This window comes from Embiotoca jacksoni, unplaced genomic scaffold, assembly GCF_022577435.1.
Source record: "Embiotoca jacksoni isolate LCO1_2020_lvr unplaced genomic scaffold, fEmbJac1.0.p SCAF_15, whole genome shotgun sequence".
Lineage (NCBI taxonomy): Eukaryota > Metazoa > Chordata > Actinopteri > Embiotocidae > Embiotoca > Embiotoca jacksoni.
This window is the reverse complement of record NW_027185285.1, coordinates 9,255,742-9,274,542: the sequence shown is the minus strand read 5'-3', so window position 1 is coordinate 9,274,542 and position 18,801 is coordinate 9,255,742. Positions and strand designations below refer to the sequence as shown.

General features: G+C 41.7%; 3 protein-coding genes across 3 annotated transcripts; 1 reads left to right on the top strand and 2 right to left on the bottom strand.

Moving 5' to 3' along the window:
• mcoln1b (mucolipin TRP cation channel 1b) lies at window positions 1-8,852 on the bottom strand. The gene is made up of 14 exons (XM_069149375.1): window positions 8,637-8,852; window positions 7,673-7,926; window positions 7,393-7,554; window positions 6,549-6,705; window positions 5,983-6,064; window positions 5,797-5,893; window positions 5,528-5,627; window positions 5,308-5,414; window positions 4,335-4,484; window positions 4,115-4,216; window positions 3,806-3,928; window positions 3,192-3,398; window positions 2,449-2,579; window positions 1-1,705 (listed from the first exon to the last, which is right to left on the bottom strand). Exons 1-14 carry the CDS (start codon window positions 8,677-8,679, stop codon window positions 1,699-1,701), a joined length of 1,722 nt encoding a protein of 573 aa, XP_069005476.1. The 5' UTR covers window positions 8,680-8,852; the 3' UTR covers window positions 1-1,698.
• Window positions 8,853-8,955: 103 nt separating this feature from the next.
• On the bottom strand, window positions 8,956-12,314 carry LOC138198146 (trafficking protein particle complex subunit 5-like). Its single transcript, XM_069149374.1, has 3 exons — window positions 12,262-12,314; window positions 10,828-11,100; window positions 8,956-10,744 (listed from the first exon to the last, which is right to left on the bottom strand). The coding sequence occupies exons 2-3, from the start codon at window positions 11,095-11,097 to the stop codon at window positions 10,448-10,450; spliced, it is 567 nt and encodes a 188-aa protein (XP_069005475.1). The 5' UTR covers window positions 11,098-11,100; window positions 12,262-12,314; the 3' UTR covers window positions 8,956-10,447.
• A 1,242-nt stretch (window positions 12,315-13,556) lies between these two features.
• On the top strand, window positions 13,557-17,840 carry pglyrp6 (peptidoglycan recognition protein 6). The gene is made up of 5 exons (XM_069149372.1): window positions 13,557-14,127; window positions 15,108-15,923; window positions 16,017-16,227; window positions 16,299-16,593; window positions 17,750-17,840. Exons 1-5 carry the CDS (start codon window positions 14,061-14,063, stop codon window positions 17,777-17,779), a joined length of 1,419 nt encoding a protein of 472 aa, XP_069005473.1. The 5' UTR covers window positions 13,557-14,060; the 3' UTR covers window positions 17,780-17,840.
• The last annotated feature ends 961 nt before the right edge of the window (window positions 17,841-18,801 follow it).

The following is an 18,801-nucleotide window of genomic DNA, read 5'->3' as shown; positions in this document are numbered from 1 at the left end:
CAGTTTTACTGTCTTTACTGTTTATTTTTGCTGATATGCATTTCCAGAGGGCAGCATCTTCACAGAAAAGAGGGTAAAAAAACATCACAATTTCCTTCTATACAGAAACCAATCAACTCCCTTAAGCTAAGACTTGTGTCTTCTTATTATGAGGTGAAAAATATTTAAGACAGCATACAAAATGTAAGCACACAAACACAGCGAGCAGTAATTGTTCCATTAAATCTAAATCAATTACAGACCATTTCCCAGAAGTGTCAGGAGAACACTAACAGATGCGTTACATTTAAAGTGCTTTGCTTTGTATGACTCCTTTTGACACATTTAAAATCTAAGTAAGCGACACATCGATCTTCGTTAAGTACAAATAAATAAGTGCAAATTAACTTTGAGATTGTAAACAATATTAATCAATCTAAGTAAACATGTCAGTGTGCAATAAAAAAAAAAAATTAAAAAAAACATTCAGATATCTGTGCGGCACCTGAAATCCCTTTGCTCCCTTATATCCGGATACAGTTTTGGTACAGTGAAAATCTGTGTTTCGCTGAACAGTCCCCTTCATATGACCTTGCGCAGTATGCTGGAATGACATTACCACTTCAGTAAGTTTCTATAATAGAAGTAATAGTTATCTTAAAAGGTTAACTGGAGAAGTGCTGGTTTTTAGAGATGCCCTAACTCATTCACAGATAAAATAAATTACTTTTACACACATGGCTTCAGTGTCAGTGCACTGAGAAGGTCCAAGTCTGACACCTTATATATAAAATACAAACTGAGCATGTACCGTAGATACCGCACTAAGAAGCCAAAATGCAGTAACTGCATATTTGTTCAACGTCATTCCGTACTATAAAAATTACATCGCAATTTTTGGGAGGAAAAACAGCACAAACAATTCGCAAGGATTAAAAAAACAGCAGTGAAAACCAAACTGCAGTGACTTGAGCTCCAGCTCCATAAACTAGCTGGTGAGATAGCCTTTAAGCTAATTCACTAACTTTTTACTGTTTCCTGAAATACAAAATTCCACAATGATATTCCATCACCGTGATTGAGTGCGTTAAACCACAAAAATAAGATGAGCTAAATGTTTAATGACTTTAGAGAAATAAAAAGTAACACCTAAAAAACTAGCCCTGTTAAACTAGCAGTAAATGCAGTCTCTGCAGCTTCTACTGGCACTCACAGGATTGTATTTGTTTGAGCTACCTTTAAGTTTAAATGTTATTACATCTGATATTATATTATTTTAAATATTTTTTTAATTAAAGATGAATTATTAAACAAGCGTGTTGGTTAAAATAGTAAATAAAGCCAATGAAGAATCAAGAATTGTTTGTAGGCGTGTCGCCCGGAGTGCTCTGTCAAAATGTGTTTCTAGATTTTAGTGTAAATGCTGAAACAATCCTTAATTATCAGCATAAAAAGGCATATAATTGTACATGTTTGTTCTGTAGTTACTGCTCTTTGCCTTTGCAGGGCATTGAGCAACTCCTAAAAGGTTCAAAACACCTTCCTTTAAACATCACTTGACGTTGTTTGAATCCTTGAATCCTTTCTATAACAATACTGGTAAAAACGCCGTCTCCCGGTGCGTGAGCGTGCAGTCACCTGGCTCCTTAAAGCAGAAACAGTTCATCCATATTGATGAGTCATAGTTGGCTGCAGGGCTCGTCCTTCCTCGAATAACCATCACCTCCTTGCAGCAACGGAGAACATGAACAAAGGGGATGAGGAGCAAGCAAATTAAACAGTAGAGTGGAGGAACGGCCTTGACTGAAAAGGTTAACTAATGCATATGTACAGGGGTTAATGGACACTGTTTTTTCAGTTCGCCTGGCTGACTCTTGTGCCTAGTTTACCTATGTTGTGAAGATTCACATGATATACATATATTTACATAATCAAGAGGCACAAAACCTCTGTGACCCAGGAAGTCATGTGAACAAAAAAATTATAATGACAACCCTGTACATAGTGGCTCATTCAAGCAAAAATTGGCATTCATTTTGCTTAATGGACGCTGTGTCAGGTCTACAGCAATGAATGCGTTCACTGGCATTGTGCGTCTAGTCATCACAGCCCGAACAAACTGACATTTCAGGCAGAGACGATAAATTATTCATAGACTATAAAAGCTGAAGCAGGTAACTGGGCGTGTGACTGTACAGTGCAATCTTTCATTCCAGTGCAGATTTAAATGCAAAATTCAAACACGGGCAGCAGAGGACAAAGTGGAACAAGGTCACTCGGTTCACTCTCAAGGCATTCATCGTCCCTGCCGAGTGAGCGGAAAAAGGAGCGCAATTGCAATCAACTGTCACTGGAGTGGAAATATGGTGCTTTACAGAGAAGAAAAAAATTAATTAAAAAAAAAATCAAGAATCTCTTGCCAGTCCACACACACTGCTTACTCCCTTTGTGCATCCACTACGGACTTACGAGTCACAGCAGCAGAAGAAGGAGCACGACGACCCTTCAGGCCCACGAAACTTGCCCGAACTGGGCGTGTCCATGCACTCTGCGATGAAGGCGTGTAGATCTGTGATGCGTACCTGCTCCTGCGTTTGGGCCTGACGGAAGACAACATAAAACTGGATAATTTAAAAATCCTAATGTCACCAGACGAGGTGAAGAGAACCACACAACAGAGAATTGGATCCTGCTTGCTGTAGCTCACCTCACATTAAATGTCCAAGGGCTTGTATGCATCGGATAGAAAATAATAATAACAACAATCCATTTGAACCTTCATCTTGTTACTCTTTGCCTAAATATAACATTTAGCGATTGGGGTTGACTTACTAAATTTGTACTTAACAATGTTTTGATTTTAAAGTAAAACGGCAATTTGTTTTATCACAAGAGTCTACACCCATGCTACAGAAAGTCTGTGAGGCTGCACTTAGGCAGAGCAGGGGTTTCCGCAGTGGCATGCCAACATGCTCACAATAACAACGCTACCATGCAGAAAAGTAAGCAGGTGCAATGTTAACCTTGTTCACCATCTTAACGTAGCACACTAACACTTGCAAATGAGCACAAAACAAAGTGCGGCTGAGGCTGATGAGAAGTTGTGGAGATATTTTGACCGATGCGACCACCCCTCGGGCCACGTCACCAGCGTGGCTAAAAACGCACACAAGCAACAGCATAATAACACGAAACCAAAGTATTGACTGTACCATGATGGTGTCGTAGGCTCCCGTGATGAGGGCGATGAAGAGGGACAGCACCATGTAGATGAAGAGGGAGATGAAGGTGTAAAGGTAGACCTGGCTGAAGATCCACACCAGCGTGCCGCTTTGCTCCATCTCGGCGAACGTGACAAACATGTCGTCTCCATTGATCAGAGAAAACAGGCACTCGGACACCATGGACAGGGAGCGAAACTGGACACGTCGGGTCCATGTTAGCAAAAATAATGCTTTATATAATTAACTTTTAAAACAGTATTATGAAGTGGCGTGTCATTGTTTGGTTTTCTCTTTCTAATTTAACTCTTCATTTTCTATGAAGTTTGCATATGTGAAGTTTTATGACTTGTTACTTGAAAAGTTTGTCTTTCTACCAGGGCACATTACACTTAGCCAACAAATTTCCTAACAGAATACTGGCATGATTCATATTTAATTACAGTAAATTTTCTCCTCTCATTACTTCTGCATAACTACAGAAATGATATGCTAAGGGACATTTTATGGTAATTAGACTGTTCTGACATGTACGTCTGGTCTGAATGACTCATGCCTGCTCAGTCCTGGTTAGAGACACTGGAGAGAGCGTGTGTGTACAGTACCTTGGCATGATAGGGCCCCAGCACAATCCATCCACAGAAGCAGTATCCCAAATAGATGGCAGCCACACAGCAGCAGAAGCGGATAACGTTCGGAAAAGCAGCTCGAAGAGTCACAATCAAGATCTGTGGGATAAAGAGTAACAGACGGAATAACCAAGAGATATGCAAAATAAGAGCATAATACACAAAAATAAATCAATGAAATATTGAAATACAGACACAGTATGGTGTGTGTGTGTGTGTGTGTGTGTGTGTGTGTGTGTGTGTGTGTGTGTGTGTGTGTGTGTGTGTGGGGAGGGGTTCACATACATTGTATTTCTGGAAGAAGCTGAGGTAGCGGATGACTCCCACCCACACCAGCAGAGTGGAGGTTCCCAGCAGGATCCCGCACACGTCATATGATGACAAATTCTGCATCACGAGGGTGACATCATTAATGACCACATGCTGTGTAAGTTTGTACAGTTCAGCGGCCAGAGTTTAAAAATCTATTCTTCAAAAAGCAATCTTACTGATGATGTCACGTTACCTTGGAGTCTATCCCAATTTTGATGAAGCTGCCGATGATGGTGAACGTGTCGCTGATGATGAGCAGAATGTACCAGCCGTTGATGAACTCCATCCTTTCGCCCCAACTCACACTGCGGCCAAGTTTGTGTTTGAAAAACTGCACGTACTCCTGCGAGGGGAGATGGGAGGCGATCAATGAGGAGTACTGTTATAGTGGTAAAATATGGAAATAGGCCAGTCTTATTCTTTTAAGGTGATATTCTGATCCTGTAAACTGGGAGACCCATTTTTTTTCATGAAGCTACTGTTTGTTCAGAGGTGTGTGTAGTTCCCATCATGAAATTATCAGTGTTAAATATGATTTCATGGAATTTTGTTATGGTCGCGGCAACCTGTGTAGAACAGATCAGTGACATCTCCTCATGTTAATATGAGAATAAACAAAAACCTGAACTTCTATCATCACATTTCCTTCATCATGAGGACGTATTTAGACTGCTGCCTTGTTGCCTTATTGTAGTCTTATCGATACTGTATCGATGTTGTAATGATAAAAGTGTTCAAATATCCTGCAAACAGACCGTGATGTGCACATCAGCGAACACACAAGCGTGCGCACTGTTAAGCTGTGGCTCACTTACAAGGTTATGTAACCACTGCGGTGTGCTCGCAAGTTTACATGTCAACAATGATTATTTTCATTCCTTTAATTCAATAGTCAACATAATCATGCTATTTTTAACTGTTCAGTCTGGATAACTCATCTAAAGCATGATTGTCGGATTTTTTTTTTCTCACAACACGCTCCTGCAAATGTTTCACAATAAAAGCCCTTGTTAGAAGATGTGCCCTAAATTTCCAGTTAAAGGTACGTAGCCTTATGGAGTCATTTTTAATTCCACGGGACTCTTATTACGGATTAAGAAAAGAGAATGCATAAGATGGAAATTTAGTGAAACGGAAATACAGACATGTCTGGTGGACTTTCTTACGTGCTGTAGGAAGATGCCTGTGAGGATGGAGCGCCCACACAGCAGGAGGGACAACAGACAGACGGTCGCCACCACCACATCAAAGAACTCCCGTGTGTAGGTCTCCGCTGACAGAGGAGGAGGGAAATTAGGGAGATTAAAGGCAGTTAAGAACCTCGGTGGCAGGTGCATCAATAACTCCATCCAGTGAAGCTCACCCACCCACCCACCAGTCACTCACCATGTCCAGACACATTGGGGTCTTTACACTCCTTTATGGAGGCCTGGTTCTGTAGGCTGATCTTAACTTTGCCGCTGTGCGCCCTGTTATCCATGACGATCTGATAGCACAAACAAAAAGCATGTTAACCATGCGATGTTATGGTGTGACATCTTTTACAGAAATGCATCAGCTTATTTCTGGCTCAAAGTTTGAGAGCTGCTATCCCCGTTGTGGTAATTATTACAGATTTCTATCGATAAATAGAAATAAAAGAAGAGCTAGCTCACTGTGATAGCGAAGGTGTAGCAGTCAGGGATTTCATTGTTTATGATGGTCTGAATGTTGATGGCCTTCAGCTGGAAGTCAATTGTGACATTGATCAACCTGGAGAGGAAATAAATGACACAAGAGAGTTAAAACAGTCATGAGGAATCATGCTTTTTAATGATGAACGAACAAAAGTGATGACTAACTTGGAAAACTTGAGAGTGAAGTTCTTATAGTCAGTGTTTCCGGGAGCCAAAGTGTTAGTCAGTGGATTCAATCCGATGCACTCTGTAAAAAGAAAATAGCATTAGAGGAACTAAAAAAAACAAACTCACATGAGGAAGTAATTTTTTTTAACACTGATCCTCATCACATGAATGTCAAACCACTTTTCTACACTTCTTCATAGCATCTAAATTACCCCTTTGGAGCTTTTATTTGCCTTACTTTATTTTCACCACAGTTATCACGCCAAATCAACAGGTGTATGCAAATAACCCCCTTCCCAAGAAGTGTGTCGCTACCGAAGTATGTGGAAAAAAAAGGAAGGCTGTTATGTTATCTTTTTGATGACAGAAGTTATTTGAAAGTAGGCCACAGTTGCAGGGCACCTCTTGACATTTGTGGAGCAGCGACACAATGACTTACTCACACAGTCACTTCTTTAAGGGCCAAGAGGAATAAAACAAGGCTGCCCATTTAAATGGTAAACACGCAGGGGCAAAATAAATGAACACGTACAGAGGAGGAGAAAAAGAAAAGGTCTGCCTACCGGGGACGACATGTGGGTCGATGTCGAACGTGTCATTGACGGGGTCGATGGTGCCCCTCCGGTAGTACCTCTGGCAGAGGGAAAGCGCACTGCCGTTTACGCCCACGTCAAACACGTATGCATAGCGTCCCAGAGAGATCTGAGGGAGAGCCAGGTACTGAAGAGGAAAGGAGAGGTGGAGGGGGGTAATTAATACATAAAAAGGATATAGGAGTATATATAGTTTAAATATCTTCTTGTAAACCTAGTGGTACCCTGTAGTGTCTCTTTCTAGAGCTGCCGTCTCTGTTACTCTGGATAATTTACAGTAACGGTTGCTAACCTTTATTTAATTCAACTACGACATCAGCTACGTTATCAGGTCAAAATTTAAATGTGTACAATATGTATATCTACCAATACCTGCAAAACGAATGACCTTCCCTTCAGCTGTACTCTGTGTTTAGTGCTAATTAGCGCCCTAAATGCTAAACAACGAGCATCACGAGTCTTGTTTACCTTCAAGTCTATGAATAAATGTAGTCTATTTTTGCATTCATGCCACAATGAAGACTTTGACTGTTGGAAGCGAAAGATTTAATCAGCTTTCCAGCACCTTGAGTGTTATCCTTCTCTAACAAAGATGGATTTGGAAGATGGAAGTTTTTTCAGCCTGATATATATATATATATATATATATATATATATTTTATCATATTAGCAACACACAGAACGGCCTTAAACAGGGAGTATTTCTATATCAATAAATACATGGATCTAATGTAAACTACTCTCAGTAGCAGGGGACATTAGTCCTGGAAAGACATCGCACGGCTGGACAATCTTTGCGTCTCCATGAGGCCACCTGCTCTATGGCGAAGTAGATGTGGTTGTACATCTCCGTCTGCGTGTGGACAGCCTGGGGAGCGTCGTCCTGATAATCCTTCAGGAAAAGGTGTTTGAACGACACCGTGTTTTCCTCTTTAAATGTCACGACCATCTGGTTGCTCAGTCCAAACAGCACCAGCTGACAGGCACAAAAACAAATGAGCTTCAACAGTCGGGCAGCAGCAGAGTAGTAGAGATTTAAACACTTCACTGACATGGGATTTAACGGACAAATCATAGCAAAGAGCTGTATCCACCTGCACAGTCACGATGATGATTTTGAGCAGCTGCAGGATCAGTTTGAAAGGCTTGCGACCCTTTGCGTGATATTTGTCACAAGGGCTCATGAAGAAGTACTTGAGTTTCCGTCTCAAGGCCTCCTCCTCCTCCTCCTCTTCCTCTTGCTGCCGGCAGAGCACAGAGTCCTCCAGACCAGTGGGACGGGGGGTCCCACCTCCGAGAGGATCTCGGGACCCATAGCCGGTTACAGGGGAGAGCAGCCTGTCTTTCTCTGGGAAACAAAGTCAGCCATTTTTTAAATAGGATATCAGAATTAATAAAATGTTCAAGAGGCACTCGAGAGGTTAGGAATGGCACTTTGATTAATTTGGCACCGATCAGTCAAAATCAAAGCAGCAGAGCCAGAAGGTTGCAGAATTTGATTCTCTGGTGTGGGTCACTCTCCAATCCCACACTTCCCATAATACACCTGGATCCTCTCAAGTGTCTTTCATTCAGAGGAGCAACAATCAGTTAAATAAAGGGTTTCCAACTATTTTGAGAGGAAATTAGTATCGAGCCATTTTCAAAATAAAAAGTGGCTGTACAGACATTTCACCTCGGGCTCTATTCTTTATAGAAGGCGGCTTGTGTGGTTGAAACCTCAGACAGTAGGAAGGAAGCTCGAGTCTTGAGCAGGCCTTCTTCTAACAAACTCAATGGGAATTTATAAAAACGGTGTCGTGGTCCTTTATGCTGGTATTCACCTGTGCATGTCGTTCAGGTAAACGAACTGGCGGTATCTTTATCTGAAACGTGCCCTTTTGTTGCCCCATAGGCTTGAACCCCGCCTCATCCACGGACACCACAACACGACCGCTGTCCCGATTACTGCGCGTGGACATCAATGCTCTCTTATCGGTGCATTTTTTTTTAATGGAGCGGAGAAAGAATGGCACCGCGGAGGCGGAAAGAGACGGGAGGGACGGCGTATTGACAAACCTGTGGCGCCGCCTTGGATTTGAGTGTAACTTGAAGAAGCCATGGTGATGCTGAGGCGGTCTCACCGGAGCGACGGAGCGCGGACATTACTGGCGCACGGGTCCGGCGCGGAGCAGGTTCACCGTTAATTCGGCGTGTCGGGTTTCATGGTGGATAAACGCGAGACGGGTGTCGCAGTGTTGCGATGGCACCCCAGCTGGTAAACACATCGTAACTTCCTGGTAACCACGTGACTCCACCATGTGACTCATTTGCTGCCGAGGAAACAAAGAGGCCGTGCCGTGCAGCGCAGCGCTGTGAGGTAATGACTTGTGACAGGTTTTTATTTCAATAGTTTTATTTAAGAAGATAACAGGCTAATAAACAGTGCCGTCAATAATAACACATTACACACACACACACACACACACATACACACACGCACACATTTTGAGCAGGGCTGTTGTCATGATGTCAGATAAACAGGTCAAATAGTAAAGACACCAACTTGATGCCCTGAATGTTAACTAAGTGCCAGATATTACAGAAATGAAAGTTGCAATTGAACTACAATCAACACAGAGATATTCTCATGAGTCTGCACCAGTGTTGGGGACTAACTTGTCACATGTAATTTAAATACAAAATACATGTATTTGTAATTAGTTATATGTAACCAAATTACAGTTTCTGTTTGTCAGGACAGGCTCCATTCATTTGGCAGTATGATCTAAAATTTCGAGTCTTGGTTTTGATTGGTTCTCTTGTTCGACTTCTCACCGCCTCTTGTTTGTCAGTCAAATCAATGCGCGTTGCTTCAAACAATCACGCCGAGGCAGTTGGTCATGTCATGGAACAAAAAGGAGAGATGTTTAAAACGAGTTATTCAGGACCCGTGTCTACAACCTGAGCAGTGAACAGCCTTGTAGACGGTTTTAATATCACTTAGCAGGAAGTCGACCTGAATGTAGACTTGGTTTGTGGTTCTGGGAACATTTTTACCTTCACTGCAGTCAGTTGTGATCTACATGCATGCAATTTACAGGAACATTTCAATCTTAATTCAAGTTATATTGAAAAACTTTTAATCAATGTTGGACATTAATCTGTATTGAATTCTGTTTTGATGTTTACACTGCCTACTTCCCTTTTATTGTTAAAGGACTTTTCAGCTTTATTGCTCAGTTTAAAACATTTGTTAGAAAAGTAAACAAATGTAATAAATTATTGTGATAAAGTAATAAAAATACTTAAATTAAATTTTTAACAAGATAACTAGTGATTTGTAACCCGTTACATTTTAGAAGTAACCTTGCCAACACTGGTCTGGACCGCTCTGTGTCAAATAAAAGTACCGGGACAATACTTTTTATTACCATTATAGAAACCAGGTATGTCTTAATTTGAAATTATTCAGATTATTTGTTATGAACAGATTCATAATTTAGTCTATAAACAGTCTAAGATTTGTGTAAAAGGGTCATTGTGATTTCCCAGAGCCCAAAAGGTCGTTATTGAATCAAAGCTATTAAGTTAAAATATGGTGGACAATCGGGTTTGAAAATGAGAAATGTAGTTCTAATGAAATAAACAAAACTGTCTATGATATAAATATGTGACAGAATACTTCATGAGGTACAACATGAGAGAGATGATCCACGAAACCAACTAGCTGCATCTTTCCTGCTCTACACGTGGCTTAGTGCAGCGCAGTCATATATTCATCATCCCTAAACCGCCCCACATTTCAGGAACAATCACTATCCTAGACCTGGATGATTTATCCTCATCCAGGATTGATTTACAATACAACTCACTCTCTCCGTTCTTTCCTATCTGCTGTCCAATGCCTTGTCTCTAGCTATAACTGACTCATTAAACTTTATCATCAGTGTGGTTCCCTTGTGCCAGTGAGCAGTAACCTTAGCCGTGAAGCCGCTGTGCGTGAGGACGGCCTCCACGATGCCCGCGGTGAAGGCAGCGCAGTTCAGGCTGCTGTTCTCCTTGGGTACTGAGATGTAGGCGTTGATAAGCGGCTCTTTCTCTATGATGTAATATGTCTTGTCATCGTCGTTGGCCTGCTCCAGCTTGTCAGCCTCCTTACCAAACAAAGACTTCCACACATTAACCTACAGGACAGACGTGTGTTAGAGTTAAAACGACAAGAAATGAAGAAATTAATCCATCCTGCAACGATTTTCCATTTGCTTACCTTGATGAAAAGCAGCATGTTGAGCACTTTGGTCTCCCTCTTCCCGTTCTTCTCTCTCAGGACCAGCACATCCAGCATGCTGGCTCCCACGCTGTGGCCCATGTCGGCCAGACGCGTCTGCAGCTCGGTCACCGAGTAGACGCGGCTCTGGCAGTACTGGACCATCTCTGAGAACAGCAGGGCAAACGCGCTCACACTGACTTCCGTCTTGGGTCGGGTCAGGGGTCGCTCCAAGATGTTGGATTTCCCTCGAGTGAATCGTGTGTCCATTTTCTGTTGGGAGGGCAGTGACAGTCACAGGTTTGTGTCTACTGATCACTGAGATCTAATTAGTGTCATTAGCTATCGTTGCAGACAGTAAATAAGTTAAATAGTCTTGAATATTTAGCCAAAAGTAGCGATTAAACAAATAATTACCTAAAAGGACATGTTACCCTTTTCTGTATTTTCTGTCTTAAGTATAATGATATAATGTTGGATGTTCATATTAAAGTTTCAAATAATGAAGTAAACGTATGTAACAGTAATTCCTCCAGATCAGGAGGTCTCTCGGGGGAGAGACAGGAGCTAAAACATCTCGTTTCAGATGGAGGATGAACTGAGGGGCTGCATGAAGGGCTTAGTATCACACAACAAGGAGATTTATGAACTATGAATCATGCAAAATTACTCCAGTTAAGAAAAAAAAAAATATGAATGAGCACAATATGAGTCTTTAAATGAGTAAACAGGGGAACCAATGAACTAAAAGTGAACATCAGATGCTTCTGCCATAACAAATCATAGCGGGACGAATGTAAACACAGTGACAGTTTAACTGTTTGGGAAAAAAAAAAAAAATTCTCGATCAAATTCCCGTTTCCTGTAGTCTCAACACCTGTAAAATCATTTCAAATGGGAGCCCAGCTCATTCATTTCCAGCTGCCCTCAATAATCAAATGTAGCCAGAAGTATTAATGCTGCATGAAATCCCCAAATTCACAGCGTTCAGCTCTGTGACTCCAATGAAGCAGTAACGACAAAACAAAAACACAACAAGCTTCCTCAGCTTTCGTACAGTAGACACGTGACACTCATATAATAGGAACTAATTTGTGGCCACTTGTGATCGACAGGCTCCACGGAGCTGTTTCTGTCAACGTCACAACTAATATATTAGTGATTAAAAGCGTCATTTCGTTAAAAAAAAAAAGAAAGACCCACCTCACACCGTCTGAAAGCTTTAACCTGCTGAACCAGTGTTTAAAAAAACAACAACAATCAGCTGATCAGCTGCGGGCTAAACGCTACACGCGTTAGCCGGTACTTCCTGTAAAGAGAAGTGTACGCGAGCAATACCAGCAGTGGAAACATATGCTTTGACAAATGCAGAGTAGATGACGTTAGTTATCGATTTTCCTGATTACTAAGTGAAATCGTGACTAATAAACAAACCTCGGTGGAGCTCGAGAAGCTGCAGCTTATTTTCTTCTTCTGTCGCTTCCTCGTTTTTCTTCTTCTTTGGTAACAAACCAACGTTAAAGGTGCATGTCGCCCCCTACTGTACCGGATATAGTATGGCACCCTGGCTTTCACGAGTTGGAGTCTGGATATTAAACTTGTTTGGTTTAAACATTGAAATAAAGGACATTAAACATGTAACTGTTTGTCTGCAGACTCTCACAGACCTCTGATGGTCCACTTCTCTTCCAATATCTATCGCTTTACTTTACTTGCTTTTCTCACAGTTATCTGACATGGTCTTTTTCATGGTGCACAAAGTAGCATTGTGTCCTCTATAGCCTAACCTTAACCAAGAAAACAAAAATGTAGCTCTATTAGATGTTAATCTGTTGTTAATCCAGATTTCCTGCCAGGATGCGATGAATTACTGATTTTCCTTCTGATCTCCCAAAACAAAAACATCACAATGATTTTTTTATTTAATGCACTTTTAGCAAGCTGATCTGCAACCTCATTTTCCTCTTTTCCAACATGTCCAAGTGTCCAACAAAAATGAACATGTATTCCTACATATGGTGTAGAGTTAATATCATATAAACCTCAAATAACTCTTCATCTTCTTCCTCCTCTGTATTGAGTTACTTTACCAGCATTTAAATTGCATGCGGCCACCTCGTGTCGGAGCCTACAGACACAACATACTCTTACTTTTCTTTCCTCACTTGTACTTTACATGTTACTTTTCATTTGGTATTTAACCATACAAGCATCTGACAACCCTCGTTGTTTTTGGTCCAAATTAATCAGATTTACAGACCAGCGTCTTGGCACGCATTTGTCTCATCATGGCAAGAACATCACAGTTGAATCTTACAACACTCATCGTGGCTCCGGCCCAGCAACCAGGCCAATGAAGCAGTTATCATTGTTATTAGTTTTATCTATGTTTGACAGGTCAGTAAATCACCTTTAGTTTTGTGACGTGATTATAAGCACCTCACCGTTAAATATCACATACATTTATTTTGTGTTTTCAATTCAGTCTCATGAACAGCCACTCATCTTTCTTGTTCCTCTTTCTAAAATGCGTATATTGTCAAAGTAACAGTAATTATATGTTTGACCTTTATGTGCAGCCCAGATCTTCTGCATTGTATTTTCCAGATCAGCCATGAACTACGTCCACTTCCTGTTCTTGTCACCATGTAAGAACTGCTCTGGGTCGTTTGGTCTCCAGTTTATGCACACATGTGCATTTGTGCAATATACATTTCAGCAATATCTGTGTGTTATGCAGATACAGTATATTTCTGTTGCTGCCACAGAGCACACATGTGATTCATGGTTTTGGGACTTCCTCAGTTTTGCAGCCTGACTTTTCTGAACATTACCACGAAGCTGCTTATTGCCACAGAGAGGACTCCCAATAATTTGTACATTAATGAACATTTTGCTGCGGGACGATATTATTCCCAGAATGTTTTCTTTCACAATCAGCAGCCAGGTTAATTTCAGAACGTGTGACTTTCTCGAAAATGTCCAAGTTGGTCACATCGATGTCATGCGTTGTTCATGGAAAGACCTTGACCGGTAAAGACAAGCACTGGTCCCATTACAGATGCCAGTTTCCCATTAAACCCAGGCAGCCCCACCTCCTGATTAAACATATCTACAGCACGTGTACAGCCGTTACATAACCACCCACCTACTCTGTGGACTTCTATAAATGAGAGAGAGACAACAAGGTGCACATATTTGAGGCTTGGAGCTGAAGGTGCTCACACCTCAGGATGGACAAAAGCTGCTGGAAATGGACACTGATGCTTCTGGTGCTGCTGGTCAGCACGTATGCAGAAGGTAATAACATTATGTTTATGTTTTCACCAGTTTTGTGTGTTTTATGTAACATTAACACATGTATTCAGATGCTGACTTTGGTTTCTGTTGGATTATTGCTCAGACTAATCTGAAGAAGATCGTTGTGATTTTGCATTTTTCTGCTATTTGTATTCATGTAGGACCCGATGCAGCTGAAATGAAATCTGCTGTATGTGAATACATCAAATCTTTTGTTGTGACAAAAGCACAAAAATATGCAGCCTCTATGGGCTTCCATCCCATTTGAACTGTCAGGCCACAAAAGTGAATTGTTAATAAAGCATTTATGCAGAATCTGCACCAACTTGAAATCTCAGCATATTTCATCTGTTTTCTTCTCAACACAATGCGATTGTGTCATATAATGCAAAGTTTTAGAACATGCTGCTGCTGGTTTTTCAGGTCTTTGTTAGCACAAGACAAAGTTCTCTGAATCTTCATTGAAATCATGTTTTCTTTGCAGAAATAAGGTGAACTAATTTCAATGAATTTTGATCTGTTGCATCACAGAAATAGCAGAATGGAACCAGCCCAGGTATTAAATCTGAAAACACAGCATTAAAACGTATTATTCTCAAACTGACTGGTCTAAATACAGGAAGCAACGACTATAACTACGAATCTGTTCTGATGCTGGTAAAAGTTCATTTACATCGGTAACACAGGATGGTCTTCTGTAGCAGAATCACCAGCTGACTGTTGTAACATTCGCTGGTTAGCGACTTAATACTGAACTATTAGGAAACACTGCTAACAATATGTATTGCCTCATCTTTCCTCAGCCAGCAGTAATTGTAATGGTAATAGTTTTTTTGAGGGCTCTGCATACCGACTTCCACCATTTTCCCTCTTTACTACTCTGCCAATGACATCAGTGTATGTGTAAGGACATGAACCCATGAAAAAAGATAAGGTTGTGTTCCTCTGAATGACAAACACTTAATGTTTTTTGTCTCTAGCATCATTTTTCTGGCACATGGAAGACTTCATCAAAGCAGTGAAGCAGGTGGAAGATGAGGAGTCTGGGTCTGAGCCACCAGCTGTGTTGAAGAGGCTGCGCAGGGCAGCTGGCCTTAATGATGCATTCATTCGCCACTTCCTTGGAGATGTGGACTCCAGCAGTCCTGACTTAGATGCCAACCTTTCAGATTACATTAAAAAGGCTGTGCATCACAGGGTGACAGAAGATGGCAGAGAAGAGGGAGTAGTTCTGACTGCTGATGGGACCACTGTCGCCCTCACACCGCTCCTCCTGGGCATCGAGGCTGGTTTCCTCTCCAAGGCTCGAGGCCTGTACCAGCTCACCCTGGCCAAGGATCTTGGCCTTTCTCTCAGACACGGCTCAAATCCCACAAGGCGTCTCGGACGTGACGGCTGCTGGGACAGCATAACCTCTCCTCAAGTCTTCACCCTCTCAGACGACCCCTCTCTGCTCACCACTGCTCAGGTCAACGGAGGCATGGACGGTGTGGTACTGGGGATGGAGGTTTCTGACGCATCCAGACGTCCTCTCAAGCTGAGCGGCCTGCTGACAGAGTACTATTGCCACCAGCTGGAGAGCAGCGGACTAGACACGGCCCCGCGCCTCATCAGCCGACGTCGCAGGGACAACTTTAAAGGGCTGGTCATGTCTCCGGTGCTGACCAGACAGGTGGTGAAATCAGTTGAGCTGCAGCAGAGACTGACTGGACAGTCAAAGATGGAGGCAAAGAAGAAGAAACAGCTGATGTCTGTGGTGAGGGAGGCGATGAAAGAGTTCGTCCATATGTACATTGGTGAGCGTCACACCAAACCAAAGAGGAAATGGGAAAATTCACAACTTCCTTCTGATTGCATGTCATGAGGTTGAACTTTATTATGTGTTTCAGATTGTCCACCCATCATTCCTCGGTGTATGTGGGGTGCAGAGCCGTACAGAGGAACCCCCACCAACCTGTCCCTGCCTCTCTCCTTCATGTACATCCACCACACTCACACACCGAGCCAGCCCTGTCTGACCTTCCAGCAGTGCGCCACAGACATGCGCTCCATGCAGCGCTTCCACCAAGAGGACAGAGGCTGGGATGACATAGGCTACAGGTTAGAGCACTAGATAAACGCATGTGTGAAATCTTTGCTTACAACATCTAACATCCTCTGTGCTCCTAAAGCTTTGTCGCAGGCTCTGACGGGTACATCTACATGGGTCGAGGATGGCACTGGCAAGGGGCCCACACCCTCGGGCACAACTCCATAGGCTACGGCGTGTCCTTCATCGGAGACTACGTCCGCAGTCTGCCCTCTCAGCACTCCATGGGGCTGGTGAGAGACCAGCTGGCGGCCTGTGCTGTCGGTGGAGGCAGACTGATAAACACCTTCACCCTGCAGGGGCACAGACAGGTGGTGAACACTTCATGTCCCGGAGACGCCCTCTACAATGAGATCAAAAGCTGGGAACACTTTGGGGTATGTACGGATGCCTACAGATCATCAGGTGATGTGTGTGGAATAAACATGGAAAAAAAGAAAGAAATGGGTGTATTAATAGGAAACAAAACTTCAATATCCAGAAAAGAATACAGTGGTTTCAGAAAATATCCAGACCCACTTTATTGTGATGTAGATGTAGTTTCAAATAGATAAATTTGCTATTTTTTTTTTTTTTTTTTTTTTTTTTTTTTTTTATCACAAGCCACATGTGCTACTGTCAGTATTTTTAATTGCTGTTTTTTTCTTCACAAAATGATATTCTGAACTGTAATTATAGATGTAGTCCTGTATAAATAACACCAGTCAAACAGGCTGTCCTGAGCATTAAGGTTTTCACTTATCAAGTAGGATGTTTCAACAGAGCTTTGAATAATCTGCTAAATGACTACTTGTGCATGGACTGGCACATATTTTGGCACAGAAGTCCATTGTGCCCACACAATGCATCCTGCTAACATTGGTGATCCACTGGCGCCACTATTGGGTTGATTTGTACTGAAATTTCTCATCAACTATTGGCCAGGTTGCTGTGACCTTTGTTTAACACACTGATGTTCGTCAAGAAATGATTTTTAATCACAGTGCAGAAGACATGACATTCACATACCAGACCCCGACACTCCAAACTGTAGACAAATGCATCTTGTTTTCTTTATCAGCCTGTGGCAAAGCCAATAGATTGGATATAGTTTAGAAAGTCACACTGCATGTCAGGACAAAAACCAAGCTATGAAGTCCAAGGAGCTCTTTGTATATAAGACTGTGCTGGAGCATCGATCAGGGGGGGCCTAACCCCCAAGTTGGGAACCATTGCACTAAACTACCTATAGAAAACGTAAAAAGTAGCTCAAACAGTCGCGCCACTTCAACCAGTTACATTCAGAACAGAAACATACAAACACATTTATGCATCTGTATTAACAAGTATATCATTTCACTTAATGCACAGTCAGTATTTTTTATAAGTGATACATTTTGCAGCCAATACCTTTTCCGCGTTTACTTCACTGGGACTTCTAGGGGACTTTTACAGGGTCTTTAGATTTTATTTATGTAAATGCTTTGAACATTTCTTCCACACTGTTTGAATGTTCAAACTATTTAACTTCATATTAAATTATCTTTCTTTTAGGAGGTTCGAGACATGAAACTGACGGCTTGACAAGAGGAAGAGTCGTCTTGAATAAACGAAACAAAAAATCACAATAAATATTTGTCATGTTCTCATGTCCTGATTGTTGTAATTTTCTTTCATTGCTCTGACCTGTGAAAAGCAGTGGTGGAAAGTAACTTAATATTCCTGTACTTTCCGTTGAGTGCTTCTATGTCATGCTTCTTTATGCGTTCAAAGAAAAATATTGTACTTTTTCTCCACTACATTTATTTAACCAGGATAGTTATTGGTTACTTTACAGATCAAAATGTCACACACAAAACAAATCTGCTTTGAAATCTATTAGATTCCATTTTTTTTTAAGAATTAGCTTCACCTAAAATGGCTTTGTCAATTATAAAAGAGTGTTTTCATATTAATGCATCAGTAAGGGTGGTGGCATGGTTCAACCCACCAATATGATGTCATACTTACAGTCATGTTAAAAAAAAAACCACAAGTACATCCCTTGGAAATTGTTGGCTTTTATAATATCTGGACAAACAAATATTTGATTCTCAGTGGATTTCCTGTGTGTTTATCCTTTTGAAAGGTCAACTTTCAGTGAACCTTCAACTTTCACACAGGTGGCTTCAAGCTCTCTTTGATATGGTGCAGAATTAATGGTTGAATCAGTGACTGCAAGCTGCCCAGTCCCTGAGGCAACACAGCAACCACAACACGAGGTCCCGCTCATGAAAAGCTGTTACTGGTCTGCACCAAACTTGTGTCTACTGTGACTGCGGCCAAACAGCTTTATCTTTGATCGACCCATCCAGAGCACATTTTCAAAAAGGCCTGGTATTTTTTGCCTGAATGTTCACCGGCACACTGGAGTTCTTCTGTAATGTTGTTTTTGGAGAGCAAAGGTTTTTTCCTGGCAGCCTCTTATGTAGGTCAAATTTAATGCTCTGCATTATGCACTTTAATACCAACAGCTGAAAGAGTTACCTGCAGATCCTTTGATGAAATGTTGGGGTTGTTTGAGACTTCTTTTAGCATCAAACTATCTGGTTTTGGCCTGAGTTTGC